This window comes from Syngnathoides biaculeatus, chromosome 4, assembly GCF_019802595.1.
Source record: "Syngnathoides biaculeatus isolate LvHL_M chromosome 4, ASM1980259v1, whole genome shotgun sequence".
NCBI lineage: Eukaryota > Metazoa > Chordata > Actinopteri > Syngnathiformes > Syngnathidae > Syngnathoides > Syngnathoides biaculeatus.
This window is the reverse complement of record NC_084643.1, coordinates 10682207-10702840: the sequence shown is the minus strand read 5'-3', so window position 1 is coordinate 10702840 and position 20634 is coordinate 10682207. Positions and strand designations below refer to the sequence as shown.

At 45.0% G+C, this 20634-nt stretch overlaps 2 protein-coding genes across 9 annotated transcripts in view; both read left to right on the top strand.

Annotated features, from left to right (window-relative positions):
* The first annotated feature begins 1228 nt into the window (after positions 1-1228).
* Positions 1229-13569, top strand: pheta1 (PH domain containing endocytic trafficking adaptor 1). The gene is made up of 4 exons (XM_061816131.1): positions 1229-1319; positions 3640-3867; positions 4281-4378; positions 9175-13569. The coding sequence occupies exon 4, from the start codon at positions 9207-9209 to the stop codon at positions 9993-9995; it is 789 nt and encodes a 262-aa protein (XP_061672115.1). The 5' UTR covers positions 1229-1319; positions 3640-3867; positions 4281-4378; positions 9175-9206; the 3' UTR covers positions 9996-13569.
* Positions 13570-13781: 212 nt separating this feature from the next.
* Positions 13782-20634, top strand: part of sh2b3 (SH2B adaptor protein 3) — a 56903-nt gene continuing 50050 nt past the window's right edge. For 4 of the 8 annotated variants that reach the window (XR_009794490.1, XR_009794492.1, XR_009794489.1 and 1 more), the window contains exons 1-3: positions 13782-13897; positions 15485-15628; positions 16994-17118. The gene's annotated coding sequence lies outside the window, so the exon portion shown is untranslated. Of the gene's footprint in view, positions 13898-15484; positions 15629-16993; positions 17119-17946; positions 18087-20634 lie in introns of those variants that run through there. The other 4 variants (XR_009794491.1, XM_061816127.1, XM_061816126.1 and 1 more) reach the window with 3 other exon arrangements.

Sequence of the window (20634 nt, the reverse complement as noted above, 5' to 3'; positions counted from 1 at the left end):
AAATTAGCCGCATCACCGCGTAAGCCGCAGGGTTGAAAGCGTGTGTAAAAAGTTGCGGCTTCTCGGCCGGAAATTACGACAGTTCGAATTCCTCAATCTTAATAATTTGCCAACATTAGATTGCCTTGAGCACTTGAGCAATATACAGTGGTTCGGCCCGGTCTGTTTGAGCGAAACGATTCATACGTGTAATTTTAGCAGATACGCCGATAGTATGTGGTTTTCTCAAAATGACCAACAAAACACCACAAACTGTACACAAGCAAGTGGATCATAGAATGAAGTCCGGCCTGTTCGAGGCAGCACGACACGCATCCAGATTGAGGGAAAATCCAAGAAGCTCGGCTGTCTGATATCTTATCTGGTAACATTTTCGGGTTGCAAACTTATTACAATCATCTTTACTGGCCAATGTTGTTGAAAAAATGTTGCTCTGAGCTGGCTCAGACTAAAGACGAACAAAATCTACCTGAAGGTTTCCTTTAAAGGAGAAGTCCGGTGGTTCGGATTAACAACGTATCCGATAGGTCATGTCATATGTGCTGTACCTTGAAAATTTGAGGATAATCCTGCATCATTTAACGGTGTTTGAGAAGATTTTTTATCGGCGATTAAGAATTTTCACGGGGGCCGCCATTTTGGCGAGTCACATGACCTACGTGCGCTAATGTGACGTAGTAGCCGCGGTAACAAAGGCCAGCGCTGATTTCTCAGGTCTATCCTCATCTGTTGAAGAAATAGCGGTATCGGAGGAATACGTCCATACAGATTTGAACCTGTAAATAAAGTTGAATATTTGGATGGTTCCTCGGACGGGAATAACGCAGAGTCTGACAAGCGAGCCCCGGCGGAGGGCCATAATTGTGTCCCAACGTAAGCGAGCCTTTGTTTGGGGATGTTACACGTCATGTCCGCGCACGTAGGTCATGTGACTCGCCAAAATGGCGCCGCCCGTGAAAATTCGTAATTGCCGATTAAAAAAAAATCTTAAATGACAGAGGATTAACGTCAAATTTTCAAGGTACAGTGCAGGTAACACGACCTATCGGATACGTTGTTAATCCAAACCACCGGGGGCAAGCGTCCTCATATTGGGGGGGGGGGGGGTGGGGCGGCAGCCTCAACAAAAATGGCCGCCTTTCGACTGAGTACACGAAGAAGAAGGTCGGGTGAGTCGGACGTCCCGACGTGTGTGGCGCGAAGGAGGAGGGTGAACAAGCTTCTTGTCCGTCACGGACCCACCAAATCCGGGAAGAGGAGCAGCTCCGGTGACCGACCGACCGACCGGCCCGGGCGGACGAACCCACAACCTGAGGACAGTGAGGCGAAGGAGATATCTGCACGTCTGCCGTCCAATTCGTTTTCATTTTGAACACGCAGCACATAAAGTCACTTTTGTATTCGCTCGCGAGGCCCCCAGCGGCCCCTCCCCGTCGACTCATTCGTGCGCATTGCTGCCGTTCGCCATCCGGCTCAGGACGGACCGACCGCAGCCTCTCGAGGCAAAACACGACAATGCTCTTACGCGGGAGCCGCAAACGTTGTGCAGCCCGAGGCCGACAGCGTCCATCCACGTACTGCGCGGCGTTTCCCTCGCTTCCTTCAAATTACTTTGGATTTTTATCTTATTAGGGTTACGCGGATTGGATTGGGGTGGATTTATCGTTAAGGGATTAAAGTTTCATTAATATGTTACATTTTAAACCAAGCCTTTATATCAATCAATTCAAGATTGGAAAAAGTAATTGGTCTCGACAAAAAACACGCTTATCTTTCACACCCATTTTAATGTGATTAATTTCACTGGCTTGATGCTGCACTGTGAGCATCGGATGCAATATTTCATATTAAATGGCAAATCCTGCTGATAAAATATTCAATTCATCATGTATGTAAGGGTCGGGGTTATTAATGGGTGCCGGCTGTAAAGTGGCTCGCCCCAAAATTAACAGCAACATTTTGTCACATTTAGCCACAGAGACGCGTTTAAAAAAATATTTTCAATATTTGAGTCACTTTTCTGCACATTGAGAACAATATTTGTCAAATTTATCATTAAATCCAAATATCAAAAGTTACTATTAAAACTAAATGTGATGTCTTACAATCTTAAATGTAAATGTTTAAAACGCATACATGTTCTGTACATAATCTATATCTCAATACAAATCTTAAATTTAAATGTATTCAAAACCCAATGTTAATTATAAATCTAAACAGAAAAATTAAATCTAAATGTTTCCTGTTGAACAAAATGTTGACTTAATATGCAAATCCGCACTGCCGGAAAATGGCAGTTCCAAAATAAAACCTGTTTATAGCGTCAAATAACAACATCCACCCATTTTCTGAGCCGCTTATCCTCACAAGGGTCGCGGGAGAGCTATCCCAGCTGTCATCGGGCAGGAGGCGGCTGGGGTAGACCCTCAACTGGTTGCCAGCCGATCGCAGGCCACATGGAGACAGACCAAATACCAACTTTTAAAGAAAAAACAATTTTTATACACGGAAATTGACATTTGGAATTCTGTGCGGGGCACCAGACAGAAAAGAGAGAACCAGCCACGCAGGAGACCGGCCGGTGCTTCCCACTGGCCTCGGCCGCCGCTGTGCTTGCTCGCCGGCCGCAAAAGAGCGGACGTCAGCCCCGGAGGTTGATTTGGAAAGACAAGTGGCGAAGGGTGAGCGGGGTGGGGGGGTCAACACTGTTGCTGCTGCTTTTGTTTTGGCTACTTTTGTTTCTTGGCAGTGTGGATTTGCATTCTGCGTGTGGTTTTTATATATATGGCAGCACGTTGGGTCAGTTGGTAAAGCATTGGCCTCGCAGTTCTGAGGACGCGGGTTCGATCCCGGCCCCGCCAGTCCGGAGTTTGCATGTTTCTCCCGTGCCTGTGTGGGTTTTCTCCGGGCACTCCGGTTTCCTCCCACATTCCAAAAACATGCAACGTTAATTGGACACTCTAAATTCCCCCGTCGGTGGGATTGTGATTGTTTGTCTCCCTCTGTGTGCCCTGCAATTGGCTGGCGACCAGTTCAGGGTGTACCCCCCCCCCCCCTGCCCGTTGACAGCTGGGATGGGTTCCGGCACTCCCCGCGACCCTTGTACCCTAGGACAAGCGGCTAGGAAAATGGATGGGTATGTATATGATTCCTATTTACAGATAACATTTAAATATATATTTACCTTTTAGATTTAGGTGTAACATTCAACATTTGGTTTTACCTATAAAGATAATTATTGTTCTGAATGTGCAGAAAATTGACTCTCGAAAATTCACACTTTTTTTTTTTGCACACTGTTTGAGGCTAAATCTGACAAAATGTTGCTGTTATTTACTCCTGGCACCCTAAAGTTAATACATATTGGCCAGTTTATTAGACCCTCTCATGGAATCCGATCCAAATATTGTAAATTAAAGTATGCATGTTTACCTAAATGTTGATGTAGTAAGATTGAAACAATAATAATAATAATAATACAATTTAAATAGGTCGATAAATAGTTCCCAGAATTTTATGCAGTTATAAAATTGAAATTGTCACGTATTCTAAATACTAATAATATACCATACTGTATACAATGATAAAATGTATGAAAATTGATGCACATTATACTGTACGTGTGTTTTTTTTAAACAGCACTGACTGCGGCATCCCACACTTCCGTAGGGTGCGTTCGTTTTAATCTTATTGTCGGTCTCTATGCCGCCACATACGGGATCGCTACAATCCCCGCCCATCTGGCTAACCCCCGTGATGAGACGCAAGCGCTTCCTTTTGAGGTCACGTGACAACGGGAAAAACGGGAGCAAGAAGAAAGCGGACAGAAGATGGACTCGCTCCAGGACAAACATCTTTGCTAAGCGGGTAACGACATGATCAGTAACATTCAGCTAGTGGACGTCGTAATATCTGTGCCGTCGTTGACGTCTTCATGCTTCAGTGTATAAACCGCTTATCTAGCTGCCCTTCAAAGTGTGGAGTAAAAAAAAAAAAAAAAAAACCACGATACAGACATTGCAGCAAACAAAGTGAAGAAAAAGTCAAAACTTCCACGCACTTTAGTTTGTATCCGATTCCTTTTTTTTTTTTTTTTTTACACTCGGAAAAGTGCTGATGCGTCAAAAGCTGCTGACAAAAGCCAGTGAATCATTTTTTTTTTTTTTTTGTGTGGGATAAAAACAGCTTACCGCGACGTGTTATTTTCGAACCTAACGTGAAGTCTAATGTCTGTCGCGTTTTTTTTTTTTTTTTTTTTTTGGACCATCCTTTGTGTCAAGGCGATATTATTGAAAATGGCCTAAAAGATGAGCTACGACGTGAGGACGTTCGGAATGAATGAGAAGCAACAACGATGGAAACAAGAGACGACGTACATGTAAGTGATTTTCTTTGGATGGGTGTCCAACTCTTGCTTTTGTTTCTCACATAATGACTGACCCTGGTCTTTATTTACGATGGATTTAAATGAAATTACTTCACTGTACTGTGTGACATTAATAGCAACTCTGCTTTACACTAAATTCTGGATTTGAATCTGGAGTTTGTGTGATCATATCCATCTTTGTATTGGTTTTATTCAGTTTGTATCAGACTCTTTTCGACCACGTGACCACATCCGGGGCACGCGGCCATGTCGGATGGGTTCGCTCTCCCGACTCGCCGTTCGCTCTATGGCTTTTGCGTACAGACCGGAGTTACACAAATGTTCGTACGACTGTTAAAAGTGACGCGTGATGGCTAAAAAGACTTTGGAAAGTTATCGGTGCTCATTAGATGTTGTTTCAAGAAACCGTTATGAAAAGAAGTGCGCTTTGAGCGACAGTATCGACCCACGTGCCTTGGAGAAACACAAATGGAGCAAGAATTTCGAACGGTGGGCGTCGGTAACCCATCCGGACGTCGTCCGCTATCTCCTGTTCTCGACTAGCGCTTAAACTGTGGATCAAGGTCTGGAGTCCTACTACCAATTCATCAATGGCTGGGCATCTTCGTCATGCGGCCGTATCCGTTGTAAGCGCACTGCTAAGGTTAGTGTAGCGCACAATGCAATTGAAATATGTACCGCGTGATTACAGTCAGCGTTGTGTTAAATGATGTTGATTATACCAACCAGAGAGGTGTAGATTATTATTTTCATTTTCAAGTGGAGCCCACACCTCTTTCTCCACTTCCACAGTGACACTGTAAAAGCGCCAGAGAGATTTTTCACTCATGTTGCTCCTTATGGAACTGTGAACTGTCTTAGAACTGACAACGGCACATAATTCCCAGGAAAAGAATTGGGGGGAGAGTGATGATCCCAAACCGTTTTAAGGTTAATGTTACGTTGCTTCCTATATTTAAAATACAGAATTAGCTTTACCAGATTGGAACATTAAGATTGTTTCTTTTTTTTCAATATGACAAAATATATGATGGGGATTTGGACAATCTTCTTCTTTTCCTTTCGGCTTGTCCCGTTAGGGGTCGCCGCAGCGTGTCATCTTTTGCCATCTTGGTCTTATCTCCTGCATCTTCCTCTCTAACCCCGACTGCCCTCATGTCTTCCCTCACCACATCCATAAACCTTCTCTTTGGTCTTCCTCTCGCTCTCTCTTCCTTGACAGCTCCATCCTCAGCATCCTTCTACCAATGTACTCACTCTCTCGCCTCTGAACATGTCCAAACCATCGAAGTCTGCTCTCTCGAATCTTGTCTCCAAAACATCCAGCTTTGGCCGTCCCTCGAATGAGCTCATTTCTAATCCTATCCGAGCTGCTCACTCCGAGCGAGAACCTCAACATCTTCATTTCTGCTTCCTGTTGTTTCTTCAGCGCCACCGTCTCTAATCCGTACATCATGGCCGGCCTCACCACTGTTTTGTAAACTTTGCCCTTCATCCTAGCAGAGACTCTTCTGTCACATAACACACCAGACAAGTTACATTTTTAACTCCATTCACGAAACAGCATGCGGTGCGCTAACTCGTTTTTGCAAACTTGTGATAATAAAACAGAAAATACAGATTTTGGATGTGTTGTGTAGGCCCTTGGCCCTAAAGAGTACTTCACCTTCACAGAACGTAGTTATTGCTAAGTAGGTGTGAAATTCCAAAAGGTATCCGATACTTACCAAGAAGAAAATGCTCCGAGCGAACTCGGACGTAAGGGAATGACTTGGCCGCTAGTTCGGCAAGACGGCCACAGTTGTCGCCCTTTGGTTGCTAACTGCTCCGTTTTCTCGCACCGGTTCTTGATCAGAGCTGGCAGTCGAAAGACAAGGCCCACTTTCGTTCGAGTAACCGATATCATCGCAGTGCGCCCCCATTCATACGCCTTTCTGAAACGATTCCTGTCTAGTTCCGATTTGTTCACGCGAATTCGCCAAACCAAAATGGCGACCGCGTTCTAAACCTGAAGGTGTGTGACGTCAGTCGAAAACAGTCTCGAGGTCGGAATGTGAGTGTAAACGCTCGTTTTTCCCCGTGTGCTCTGCGACAAGTACTTGCTGTATGCTGGGATAGATTCCGGCTCATCGAGGATCCGAATGAAGAGAGCGGAGGAAAATGGGTGGATGAAATAATGACATGCGTAGTACGTGCGTACACGTACAGTCGACCAATACAAAACATTTGAAAAGACCATTAATAGAAGCTATAAGAATATATTTACAGTGTCTCTTGATTGACCCTAAGCAATGTTTAGCAGTTCTGGTAGGCTTTTTCTTTAATCACGTAAAGCACATTGACTGACCTCGTGTATGAAATGCGCTAAATACAAATAAATTTGCTTTGCGTTTTCTGACATATTTTTGCTTTCCAGCAGAAGCTTGACGATTTTGCATTAACACCGAGTCTTATTTGGAATTGTTCACGTTTTTGAACGATGGCCAAATTGTTCAACCTTGTTTTACGGGCGTGTGTATATCCGTTTTCTTAGCCGCTTATCCTCATAAGGGTCACGGGAGCCTATCCCAGCTGTCAACGGGCAGGAGGAAAAGTGGGGTACACCCTGAACTGGTCGGCAGCCAATCGCAGGGCACATGGAGACAAACAGTGGCACTCACAATCACGCCGACGGGGCAATTTCGAGTGTCCAATGAATGTTGCACGTATTTGGGATGTGGGAGGAAACCGGAGTGCCCACCCGTAGAAAAGCCACGCAGGCACGGGGGAGAATACGAAAACTGCACACAGGCGAGGCCGGGATTTGAGCCCCGGTCCTCAGAGCTGCGAGGCCGACTCCTCTCTACAGCTGCCCCAGCGTGCCGCCGTCGCATCATCTTTTTTTTTTTTTTTTGCAAATTATTTTGCGGACCACCAAGCCGTGGCTCGCGGCAACTATTTGAAAGTCAGTGATCCACACACATGGTAAAAAGGGATCTGTCCGTTGTGACTAGAGTTGTTTACTTAATGCTGTGACCCAGTTTATTGCCGTCCATGTGACGCCAAAGCAAAGTTTATGCTGTTGTGAAAGACATTTATGTCTATTCTAAACCAGGCGGCAAATTTACGGCCCGGCGTCCACATCCGGCATGCAACCTTATTTTTATGGTTTGTCTACTTCATGTTTCTTGCTGAATAGATGTTCTTTTCCAAAATTGCAATTTTGCTTTATATTTTTTTATAGAGATTTCAAGAAGTTTTTTTCAACAACTCAATTTTTAACATTTTTGGAATATTGAAAATATAACGGTGAAATGCAGTAGCAATTGTGTATATCGTAATCTGAGGTCATTGTACTAGTGCTCCAATGGTTAATTGGAAAACTCAAGTACCGTAATTTCCGGCCTACAGAGCGCACCCGATTATAAGACTCACCCAGTACATTTGTAAAGGAAATACCATTTGGTACATCCATAAACCGCACCTGTGTAAAAGCCGCAAGTGTCTTTAAAGAAACATGAGATATTTACAAAGAAAGAAGATGCACAGATGGAGTTTTCAAGTTTTAATACCTTAGCTTAGCTTAACATACCAACAACATGGTAGCACGAAAAGCGCTGGTAAAAAAAAAAAAAAAATCACATACTGGTAAAAAAAAAAAAAAAAAAAAAAACAGCCGCGGCAGCTACACAGTAGGTACATGGTAGCATAGCACTAACAGAGCTGGTAAAAAAAATAATAATAATAATACCTTAATCACTGAGACGCAGCAGCAACACGCTAGCACAACACTAAGAATAGCGGGGCGCTAACAAGGCCGGTTAGAAAAAAAAACATACCGGTAAAAATCACTGAGATGTAGCAGTAAAACAGCAGAAACATGCTAGCACGGCGCTAACAGAAAAAAAAACAAACAAAAAAAACATACCGGTAAAAGTCACTTCCTCGGCACATATATTCCACCGTTCTCACTCTTACCGTTCCCGAAATTCTTTCCCGTATAGCTTCGCATGGGATCATTTTTGCCCACGGACTCAAATGTTACTGCCGTTGCACGCACCACTTTGTGTACAAATACGTTTCACCACACGCAGCTGTTGTCCACGTTTTTGTTTTATTGCCAAGGAGTAATATTTGCAAGCGTACAAGTGGGGGGGCTGGAAAATCTTCATCTGCAAAAAAGGTTTGGGAACTACTGAGTTACCACAACGCCAGCGAGCCAGGGGTAAATGATCCGTAAAAGAATGCCAAAAGGTTAGGATCATTTCACTCTTAAGAAGGGAAAATGTTCAATGTGTACCATTACTGCACATTTGTGATCGGCAACATAGACGACAGGGAGCAGAACTGAAGATGTTGAGGTTCTCGCTAGGAGTGAACAGGTTGGATTGCTTTGGAAATGAGCTCAGGAGAGGCACCGCCAAAGTTGGACGTTTTGGAGACGAGGTTTGAGCAGACTTCGATGGTTTGGATATGTCCAGAGGCGAGAGAAGAAAGAAGAAGAAGACGAGGAACGACTGCCAACTCTGCTCTGTAATTTGCCGACGCCCACGTCACTCACCATCTTAGGCTCCACCTCTTAATGCCATACAAGTCACAAATACTACAATGCAACGTGAGGCTCATGTTTCCAATTGAGCAAAAGACTACCTGGACCTCGCTTGCACGTTGTTATTCTGTTTGAATGATATAGGATTGTTTTTTTTTTTATCCCTTTAAACAATGATTCTAAAAATATGTAATGATTTTCATGGCGGGAATCCTGAAATATGATGTGGCCCTTGACTCAAACGAATTTATTCCTCCAGATGATTGAATCACCCGCCGAGGAAGAGCGACGATGAAGCTGAACGAGCGCAGCGTGGCCCACTACGCCACGTGCGACTCGCCGCCCGACAAGACGGGCTTCCTGTTCAAAAAGGGCGAGCGCAACACGGCGTACCACCGCCGCTGGTTCGTGCTCAAGGGCAACATGCTCTTCTACTTCGAGGAGCGCGACGGCCGCGAGCCCATCGGCGTCATCGTCTTGGAGGGCTGCACCGTGGAGCTGTGCGAGTCCGCCGAGGAGTTCGCCTTCGCCGTCAAGTTCGACTGCGCCCGGGCCCGCGTGTACAAGATGGCCGCCGACAGTCAAGCGGCGATGGAGTCGTGGGTGAAGGCCTTGTCGCGGGCCAGCTTCGACTACATGAGGCTGGTGGTCAGGGAGCTGGAGAGGCAGCTGGAGGAGATTCAGGAGGCGGCCCTCGGAGGCCCGCAGGGCAGGCCCAGGCCGTCCAAGCGAGCGTCCAAATCCAGGTCGTCGTCGTCGACTTCCTCCGGCTCCGTGCAAAAGAACCGCCGGGATGAGGTCCAGCTCGTGTCCGGAGGGCCCAAGGAGAACGGCGTCGCCTGGAGCAAACCGCACCCCGCCTGGGCCAACGCTCCGTCTTCCTGCGTGGCCTGGGAGGGCGGGGCCGAGTCCCTAAATAACGGCTCGGCGGCTCACGGGGCCAACGGGGTCCGGGCCCCCCCGGTGCCCCCCAGAAGAAGAGGAGCGTCTCTGGAGAGCACCGGATGCTTCTCCAAGCTCCACGACCGCTACGGGCTGGAGGTGGAGGAGCTGAGGGCCCAGTGGCTGCAAAGTCAGTGAACCCCCGGAGACGGATTAGATCATTCCGCCGTTTTCGGGGTTGAGGCGGGGACTGGAAACGATCCCCCGATGACTTGCCGCTCAAAAGCAGACTACACCCTGGAACTTCACATTTCTCATCACAAGCCACTTTTTTTTCCATTTTTTAAAAAAAAAATCTTGCCTGTAGAAGCCAGCCAGCACTTTTCCCATTTTGCCGCAGCAACGCAAAATGGAGGAATCAAGTCGACCTCGGCATTTTTCTGCCTTTTGGAGGCGGTCGGTCGTCGGTTTTCCGCCAACTGCGCGAAGGAAGGCATTTTTCCACCTTATCGTGTCGCCATTTTACATAAATAGCGGCCAAATGAAACGGCAAGGAGCGACGTCAACCTGGCATTTCCTTCTAAATAGTCACGAAATGGGAGTATCAAGCAATTGGAGCATTTTCCAATCTTTGTGTAAACAGCACCGACACAGATTGGGGTGACTTTAGGAATTTCAGAGGTATTAACCACTTTTACACTGGCTGTAAAAGCAGACTTTTTTTTCTCAAGTCGACCCAGCACTTTTCCACCGGCTGTGAGGGAATTTTAACTTTCAGAGTTTAATAGTCGAAACATGAAATTATTTCTCCTTTCCTGTTGCGCTGTCCCCTAAAAAATGTCAGATGTGATTAGTTGATCCAGTTGGAGTACGCAGGAGCCATTGCGGTTCCAAATGGTTCTCAATTCTGATTCTTTTAGGGTCGAGGTTGTGTCAAACACGTTTGCACGCTTGAAGTCGCAAGTGCCTTCAAATTATGAATATCTATTTTCTCCGCAGCCCGTCGCAATTAAATTTAGCACGATTAAAATCGTCATTTGGGACTGTTTTATCACGTCAAATGGTGTATTTGTGCTAAATTTTCACTTGACTTCCTGTTTTAAGCATGTAGCCTTTTATTTTGAAGGCCACGCAACGGAACTCAGCATATGACACCGATAATTTATTTAGTTTCGTTCTTCGTCGCTCATTCCTTTCTTCCTTGACGCGATCTAATCTTATTCCAAGCGTTGCACTGAAGCGATTTCAACAAAGACGCACTTTTGGGCACGAGCGCGTCTTCGTGCAAGTCCTCCTTCGGGGTGGGCGGACTCGGCATCGAAAGTGGGAACCAAAGTTTGAAGGATTCCAGGAGAACCGGGGGTATTTGTCCCGGTTCCAATCGTTTCTCAACGCCCAACCCGAGTCCACGATGAGAAATATCCTTCTGGTCTTGGCGCAAAGGCAGTGAAATGCCGGTGTTGGTTGATAGACTGCGATCCATGAATGTGCCCACATTGAAACGGGAGATATTTACAAAAAAATGACGGTACACGGAAAGACTTTTCAAACAACAACACGATAGCATGAACTCGGCTGGTAAAAAGGAAAAACAGCCGCGGCAGCTACACGGTAGGACAGCACTCACGGGGCCGGTTAAAAAAAAACAACAGAGCTAAATCACTGACGCGGCAGTAACACAGCAGCAACGCGCTAGCACGGTGCTAATGCTAGCTGGGTTAACAGGGCCTGTTAAAAAAAAAAAAAACATACCGGTAAAAATCACTGAGACAGGGCAGTCACAAACCAGCAACAGGCTAGCGCAGCGCTAACAGGGCCAGTTAAAAAAAAAAACCCGGTAAAAGTCACTTCCTAGGCACATGTATTCCACCGGCGTCACTCTTACCTTTTCCGCTCGAGCGCCCCCTTGCGGCCGTTAGAAAAAAAAAAAAATGCACAAATTAGCCGCATCATCGCACAAGCCGCAGGGTTGAAGTCGGGGCTTCGAGGCCGGAAATTACGGTACAGAACAGTTTTTCTTTTTTTTTTTTTTTTTATTAAACAGCCAGGACATTATTTGTGATTGATTGTGCATCCTGTCTGGCACAGGAGAAATTGATCAGTCATGACGTACAATATGGGATAATGCAAAGTCAAATCACTTTCGCGTCGAATATCGACACTTTGTCTTAACACGTGATTTTGATTTTGTGCCTTTTACTGATTTTAAAACGAAATAAAATTCTGTCAAGTGAAGCAGAAACAACTGCTATAAAAAAAACAACAGGGAAGTAAACAAGTGTATGAATCAGCCGCCACCCGACTCGCGCTTCTTTCCATCTTCCCGTGTGAATTTGCCATCCCTCTCCGTTGTTGTTCCTTTTTTGTTTTTGATGCACGGTGGCGGGGGCGTCTTGCGGGTGGGCTTGCGTAAGCGTCTGTGTCATTGATTGCCGTTGTTGAGTCATACCCTGGCGACTGATCCGCTTTGTTTTGAATGTCTGCATCGGAACGGCAATAACGCGAGAATGCGGGCAAAGATTTTAAGAAGCTGCAGTAGAGATATTAATCTCCATGTTTGTTTTTTTTCAAACATTCTTAAAGGTCCAAAGTCATTCATAACGGTCAATCGAAGTAAAGTAAACTCCATCTGGAACATATTTTTTTTTTTCATAACGTGCCATATCTTTTCAAATATTTGCCCATAGTCTAAAAAAAAAAAAAGTTTGTTTTAGATTTTTAGTTTTTTTTTTTTTTTTTTTTTTTTTTTTTACATTCCAGTTGTTTTGCAGTTTCTTCTCACATTCCAAAAACATGCACTCTTAAATTGTCCGTAGGTGTGAATTAATGTTTTTTTTTTTTGTTTGTTTTTTTGTGACCCTCGATTGTCCCGCCCCGCCTCTCGCGACCTCAACGTTAGACAAAACGCTCACTTATCTTATCTGAAGTTGCATAAGCCAGAGCTGGCTAAAACGGGACTCGGTGACCCGGTTGGCGTTCCCAACACTTTGTCCAAGTATTTTCCCGGCCTCCGCGTCGTTTCCCCGGAATCTGATGACGTGTTCCGACAAGCGGCTGTTGGGTGGTGTTGGTCCGCATCGTTGCACAGCATTATCATAAATGTTGCACACATGGTACAAGAGGGAGTTCTTTTTCTTTTTACCCTCAAATCGCAAATTGCATTCAACTTTGAACTTCTATTGCAAGCAACATCATATGATGTGAAATGACTGATTGAACCATATGAATAATAACTATTGTAATCAAAGCTGCCAAATAACGTCCTTGATCTTTTATGTATCATTTTCTGACTTTTTCATGTTTTTATGCACGTGATCCAAGTATTGTACATGCTTCATACATCATACAATTATCATACATGCTTCTATTTTACGTTAAAATATCTGACAAACTTACAATTGTATTTGTTTTATTTACTTGACAGCATTTGCCATTATTATTATTATTTTGAATCACAGTTGCCTGCCCTGTTGTGTCACTTTAATGACATGAATGAGAATTGTACGGTTAATCAAACGTGACGTGAACTGTTGATGGAAGGCTCGTCTACAATTTTAATTTCTAATCTTTTTGCCAGTATTGTTTCACGATATCGAGCATTCTGTTGATTAAGGTACCTTGAAGTATATTTTATCACCTGCAGTAAGTAACCAAAATAAAAACAGGATTGTTAAACGGTGTGAACTTTTTAAGTTGTTTTACAAGCCACTAGAAATTTCTGTCCAATTTTTTATCACCCAACTTGGAAAAAAATGCAATATTGGTTCCTTGATTACAAAAAATAAAATAAAATTTCGGACAGCTGGGTACAACAAAAGTTGTATAAAAAAGTCCACATGTATATGCGTTTTTTTTATTGGTAGAAATACCTTCATATTCTTTCCATTATAGTATCTGCGTAGTTTTACATATTATTTGGGAATATGAGGAAAAAGTCTTTTATTTTTATAGAGTAATTAGGTACCCAATTTAAAGGTGCTTCACGACATACCTGCGACAGTTTGTTCGACTTTACGACTCTGTGTCGCGTGCCTGCTCGCTTCCACTTTCTGCAGATTGGCGACAAAAGTCCGCAGACACGAAGACCGAGAGACGTACAGGTGGGTTCTTTCAATAAAGAACTTTTTGTCTTAACAACCGGATTAAAAAAAAAAAAAAAGAAGAAAGAGAGAGAAAAGAAAAGAAAAAACAGGTCACGTATCATCCACTAGATGTCAGTGTTTGTCAGTTTGACCATATCGGGACAGGCGCACATTTTTTTTTTTTTTTAATGGAGGATTTTGAATCTCTCTCTCTATATTTATATTATGCCTCAGGTCACGCCGATTCACCCTGTGTGGTCAAATGAGATGAAAAGCACATTTGTGGCAGGAATTTGCGTCTGGAAAAGCTATAAATATATATAAACTTGACATGAGCAAAGTAGAGAGAAGGTAAAAGAAATACGTGTACATGCTTGATCGTCAATAAAGTGCCTTATAACATTTTACAATTGGCAATTCAGTTAAAATTTGCATTCATTCCAGATTCAGATTTACTGACATTCAATCTCGGTTTATTCGATCCAGACAGCCCCGCTTCTGAGAGGTTGGCGGTTCAAATCTCAATTACGGCTTTCCGGTGTAGGGTTTGTTCCAGTCGCGCATTGTTTTTTTTTTTTTTTTTTCGTTTTGTTTTTACAGATACTCCGGCTTGCTTCTCATTCCAAAAACATGCATGTCAGAAACAGAATCGGCTTTATTGGCCACGTGTGTAAAAACACACAAGGAAGTTTTCTCCGGCAGTCGGTGCTGCCCTGGTACCACGTGCGGAACAGAGGACAACAAAGAAAAAGAGACATTTCTTTTTTCATAGGAGGATGTTAAGGTTGGGTTCACGAAGACGGTAAGTTCTCCATCGGTTTTGAACGTGAGCGTGAATGCACCTTCGTCTAACGGGCCCTAACGCGACGGGTCCAGGGTTCGATAGTCTCCGGCTCACCTGCGACCCCAATGAGAACAAGGGTTAGGGTTGCAGAAAGTCCCAAATTATGGAAGGTGTAAAAAACACCACAGTGTCAACGAAAGCTCCCAGTCAAGTACAAGACGCACGCCGAACCAAATGGGAGCTGCGCTCATGCGCAACAAATGAGGCTCTTTAGCCCTGTCGAATTCTATTAGAATTCCTTTCTTATTCCAATCGGGGGCCATAATAGCTGCGGACAATAAAATGTTTGACTGCGTTGCGGCGGAAGCAAGCTGTTGGTTTGTCATGAGACCCTTCTGCCTCAGGTCACGCCGATTCACCCCGTGGAGTCAATGAGATGAAAAGCGCATTTCTGGGAGGAATTTGCATCTGGAAAAGCGAAAAAGAAAAAAAAAAAAAAAAAAAAACCAGATCCGTCCGTGATACGGGCCGTGGGAGTTTTTGTTGTGCTCATGTTGGCAAATGATTTGTGCGCATCCCCCAAGTCTTCTCTCGACAAGTAATCGCAAACAAAGTCGGGATACGACAAGCTAACTTGAGTCTGCAGGCTTGTAAAGACAAGTTTACATTCCCTGCTCGAGACAATTCACAGCCTTCAATTAAGCTGACATGCATGTTTTTGGAATGTGACGAGAACCTCGGTGAACGGAAGAAGGCGAGTGATTTCCAACTAGTGTGCTTTATTTATTACAACAATGCATATTTATTCATCTAACTGTCAGCGATGTAGGCAGACGACACCCTGAACCGGTCGCCAGTCAGTCACGGGGCGCATATCGACGCCATCAGCGAGCGGGAATCGAACCCGCGCTGCCCGCGCCAAAGTCAGGCATGCGCGCGTCCCACTCCACCATCATTGACTACAGGTATGTGTTTTGTATTTAAAACAACTGCTAGCCTCTGCTACCTTCATGCTAAGATACAATGGGAAACGTGGCCATTCAGGCCCGCAATGAGTATCTGAACACAAACAACGCAGCAACACACGTAGACGGATAATATCACAACCACAGACGGGTACGGGGGCTATGACACGCTCTTCCCGTTTCGAGGATTGACACCGCACCATCACATCCAGCCCTTTGATCACTACGTCAAATGATTGGATTATTTACAATTCCCCGAGGCACTCCTAAAATTTGGCTGAACGAGTCGAGTCGTATCTTTAAAGGTCAAGTGTCGTGCCTATAAATATTCTGCAATAGATATTGTAATGAAAAATACATGTAACATTATTCACTTTGATAAAAATAAATATGAGCGGAGAGCGCGTCATCCCTGCGTAAAGTTGCGGAAGTCTCATTTGACATCCAAGTGGCAGCCATATTGGCTGCATCGTCTGTTCATGGCGTCAAGCCGTGACATTTGGCATTGAAAATTCGCTGTGCCGCCTTCTACGGGACACGGAAGCTCTTTCCGAAGAAGAGAACATCTCACAACCGAGTGGAGTGACCGGGGCAATACGACCCTATCGTTTTGAGCCACGTTTAGATGATATGCGGATCACTTTTAACTAACAACAGACTCCCAGACAGTATGTATGACCCAGCCCGGCCGAAGCCGTGGCCCTCGTCCGAAGCCGTGCTCGGCGCCGAGGGTACATCGACACATTTAGCATCCCTGACTTTTGTGCGCGGATCTTTTGTTACATTCTGAGAGGATTACGTCCCACCCCACAAACTATTATTTTTTTTCATACACACCTACCTGTCATTTGGAACCCACAAAACTGTCGTCCTTTGCCCCCGTGCAATCCATTTTTCAGGACAAACGGAGCCTTTTTTTAAAAGTATGAAGAATTAATCAATCCTCCCGAGTGTTCGAACAATATCTAGCAATACAACGACCCGGCAGCAACGAGCTCCATTTCCCGCAGCTAAAACTAGTAGAAACATAGGAAACCGGCAGAGTGGGCGTCTGCTACTAACGTCACTTCCTGCTTCTTCTCCAAAACAAATCCCTCGGGAGGATTTTCATGGCGGGAGTGACACAAAGTCTCAGAACCTCAAAATCATCTTGTGTGGTGAAAAAACGGATGGGTCCATTCCGGCTGCCTTTTTTTTTTTTTTTCATTAATAACATACTAAAAATCCTGCATTTCATGACAGTGGCACTTTAAGTAGTTGGATGGGTACTGTAAAGTGATTTAAATTGAGTTTTTTTTTCCTCAAATCATCCGTAAATCATCTTTCCCCATTGAAATGAATACAAATGCCATTCATTTGTTCCAGCCTCACCCCAAAGACCAAGAATGTAAGAATGTAGATGAGCAGAACTTTTCTGAACAATCTTGGCTGTTCAATTTTGGAGCTTGTGGATGAGCAAAAGATGGAGAAGATCCAGCGAAGTCACTCCCGTAAGTGTGATGCAACTTCTTTGTACTGCATTTCCGGCTGTACTGATGTACTCATCGTAGGTGGCACTGCGTGTTTTTTAAATGGCGAACGTCCCGGCGTGACGTCACGAACGGACGATGCGGGCAATACGGCCGCCGCTTGGATGTCGAACGAGACTTCCGCAACTTTTCCGCTCACATTTATTTCTTGTGAATAATGTTATATGTAATTTTCATAACAATATCTATTTTAGAATGTTTATAGGCGTGACACTTGACCTTTAACAACTATCGAGGACCAGGACACGTCACGTGGCGCCAAATAAGAAATCCCTACAAGTGTATCGTATATTAAAGCTAGAGGAGGTCAGCGCCTGTCACTGTTTGACTAAAACGTACAAAATAATCCCTTCCTTGCATTTCATTTGATTTAATACCTGTTTCGGATTAAAAAAAAAAAACAATAATAATTAAACTACAACAACAACGAAATGAAGTAAAATGAGGGCACGTTAAACTTTTATTTTTGCTGAAGCGGAAGTCCGAAGAGCTTTTTGTGCAATGTCTCCACCTTGGCGCAAGCTGAGCGGAAACTCGGGTCGCCTCTTTTTCTTTTTCTTTTTCTTTTTTTTTTTTTTCCGCGTCAACTTCGTGCTTCAAAGTTGTTATCCCCAACCCCCCCCCCCCAACACCCCTCACTTCATCTTTTAAGTCGGAGACATCGTCGCGTCAAGTCACAATGGAAGCCGAACGGAGCGTTTTGTGCGCCTCTCCGCGCTGAGGTCGACTTTTTTTTTTTGGGTTTTTTTTTTTTTGGCTGTCCGTTTTATTCTTCCCGCCGACGCCACTTTCTTTTATTTTATTTATTTATTTTTTTTTTGGGGTGAGCAACTTTTTGATGTCTTTTCGGCACATTTCCGTTATGCGAAGTCCAAACTGCGGTGTTGTCGTCGTGCTGCGGTGGGTGCCCGTCCGAGATAACGGAGAACGTGAGTACTTTATTGCAACGTAATTAACACTCCCAACTTCTTCTTCTTCTTCTTGTCGTGTTTCCAACGCACGGCAGTGACTTTGTCCGTCCTCATGCGACGACTCCCCCCGGGATGCGTTCGCGTGCCAAATTCTCGAGTTAAGTCCCCCCCCCCCCCCCCCCCTTTCGCTTGAAAACGTGCCGCAGTCACGTTCAAAAGGGAACTCGCAAGTTTTCTGACAAATTGACCGCGGGGTGCGCGCTCGGCTTGACATCAATTTTGTTTTCTTTCTCTTTTTAAACTTGTTGGAACTCGTCCCACGTTGTCGTGACGCTGTCATTGAAAAATTGACCTAAGTGTGGCCGTGGTCACCATGGCAATGACGCAGCATGCCACCCGAGATGGGCCATCTCACCTGCACATCTGATGCACAGTACAGACTTTGACATAAGTCTCTTGTGTGTGTGTGTGTGTGTTTGTGTGCATGAATATGTAAAAAGTTGGGAAGCGTTGGCCTCACAGTTCTGAGGTCACTGCCCTGTGCGGCGTTTGCGTGTTCTCCCCGTGCCTGCGTGGGTTTTCTCCGGGTGAGGACTCTGCTTTCCTCCCACATCCCCAAACCATGCAACATTAGTTGGACACTCAATCGCCACTCGGTGTGATCGTGAATGCGGCTGTTTATCTTGATGTGCCCTGCGATTGGCTGGCGACTAGTTCAGGGTGTGCCCCGCATCCTGCCGGCTCCTGACAGCTGGGACAGGCTCTGGCACTCCCGTGACCCCTGTGAGGATAAGCGGCTAAGAAGATGGATGGATGGATGGATGGTCGTTCATGTGTGCCCTGCAATTTGCTGGCGACCAGTTCAGGGTGTACCCTGGCTCCTGCCCGATGACAGCTGGGATAGGCTCCAGCGCTCCTGCGACCCTTGTGAGGATAAGTGGCTAAGAAAATGGATGAATGGATGAATATATGTACGTGTGTGTGTGTGTGTGTGTGTGTGTGAATGGTCGTTTTTGCATGCCCTGCAATTAGCTGGCAACCAGTTCAGGGTGTACCCTGCCACCTGCGCGATGACACCCGGGGTAGGCTCCAGCGCTCATGCAACCCTTGTGAGGATAAGTGGCTAAGAAAATAGATGGATGGATGGATGGATGAATGAATGAATATATGTATGTGTGTGTGTGTACGTGTGTGTGAATGGTCGTTTTTGTGTGGCCTGCAATTGGCTGGCGACCAGTTCAGGGTGTACCCCGCCTCCTGCCCTATGACAGCTGGGATAGGTTCCAGCGCTCCCACGACCCTTGTGAGGATGAGCGGCTAAGAAAATAGATAGATGGACATATGTATGTGTGTGTCTGTGAATGTCGTTTCTATGGTTTCGGTGTTGATTGTGGCTTAATGTTGCATAAAATAAGATTAGTCAGGTTAATGTCTGCAATTGGCTGGCGACCGGTTCCGGGTGTACCCCGCCACCTGCGCGATGACACCCGGGGTAGGCTCCAGCGCTCCCACGACCCTCGTGAGGATAAGCAGCTCAGAAAATGGATGCGCGTGTTAGTGGAATTTGTTTTGATTTCTTATTTCCAGTAAAAGCAGCAATGGTGCTACGGCAAACAATAATTCACGTCTGCCGCAAAGTCCTGAGGTTGGAGTCTCCGCTGCTCCCGTCCTGTGTGGAGTTTTCATTTTGGCCTTGTGCTTCTGTTTTGATTCGTTGATTTTTGTTGCTCGTTGTGATCAATGAAATAAGTCTCGGAAAGTGAGTGGACAGTAGTTGCGCCTCACAGTTTTCGGGGTGTTCAACTCCTCTTCTTTTTTTTTTTTTTTTGTTTTTGCCTCGGGACACATCGGGACGATTTCCCTCAAATAATCCGAAAAATCAAACATTTTTCAAGACGTTAGCGCCGTTGAATTCACCATTGATTGTAAAAATGCGACATGGACCGGTACTAGTAGCATGGGGGCTCCCTCTCATTGGGTATAATTCAGTTGTAATATTTTTATTTATCTTCAAAACTGTGTTTATCAAGCATTTATTTCGGTACATGTTTTATTTCATTGTTATGTGCAACGCAGCTACTGTGAAAGGGACTGAGGCACTAGTAACGCCTTTGCAGTATTACTCATTGGTATAACGAGGGCACCCACGAACCCAATTCCACTTCACCCATCCGAGTGTCTATTTTCCGAGCCGCTTATCCTCACAAGGGGTGGGTCGGGTGGAGTGCCGGTGGCCATCCCAACGTATCACTGTGTCCACTTTTTCTGTTGCGGGCCACGTGTCAGCTGGACAACCGGTGAAAACCCACACGAGCATCGGGGGGAACTTGCAAAGTCCGTACAAGACGGCCTGAACCAGAAGTCGACTTTGGGCCTTTTGACTCCGAGGCAGACATGTTGAGAACTAGTACACCCAAATTTCCTCATAAAACCTGTATTAACCGCGCAAAGGTTTACGCAACATTGAAACTTTTATGACATCAAAGCAGAAATGAACCTGACTAATCTCATTTTATGCAACATGAAGCCACAATCTTATACAACACCAAAACCAAAGAACACGTAA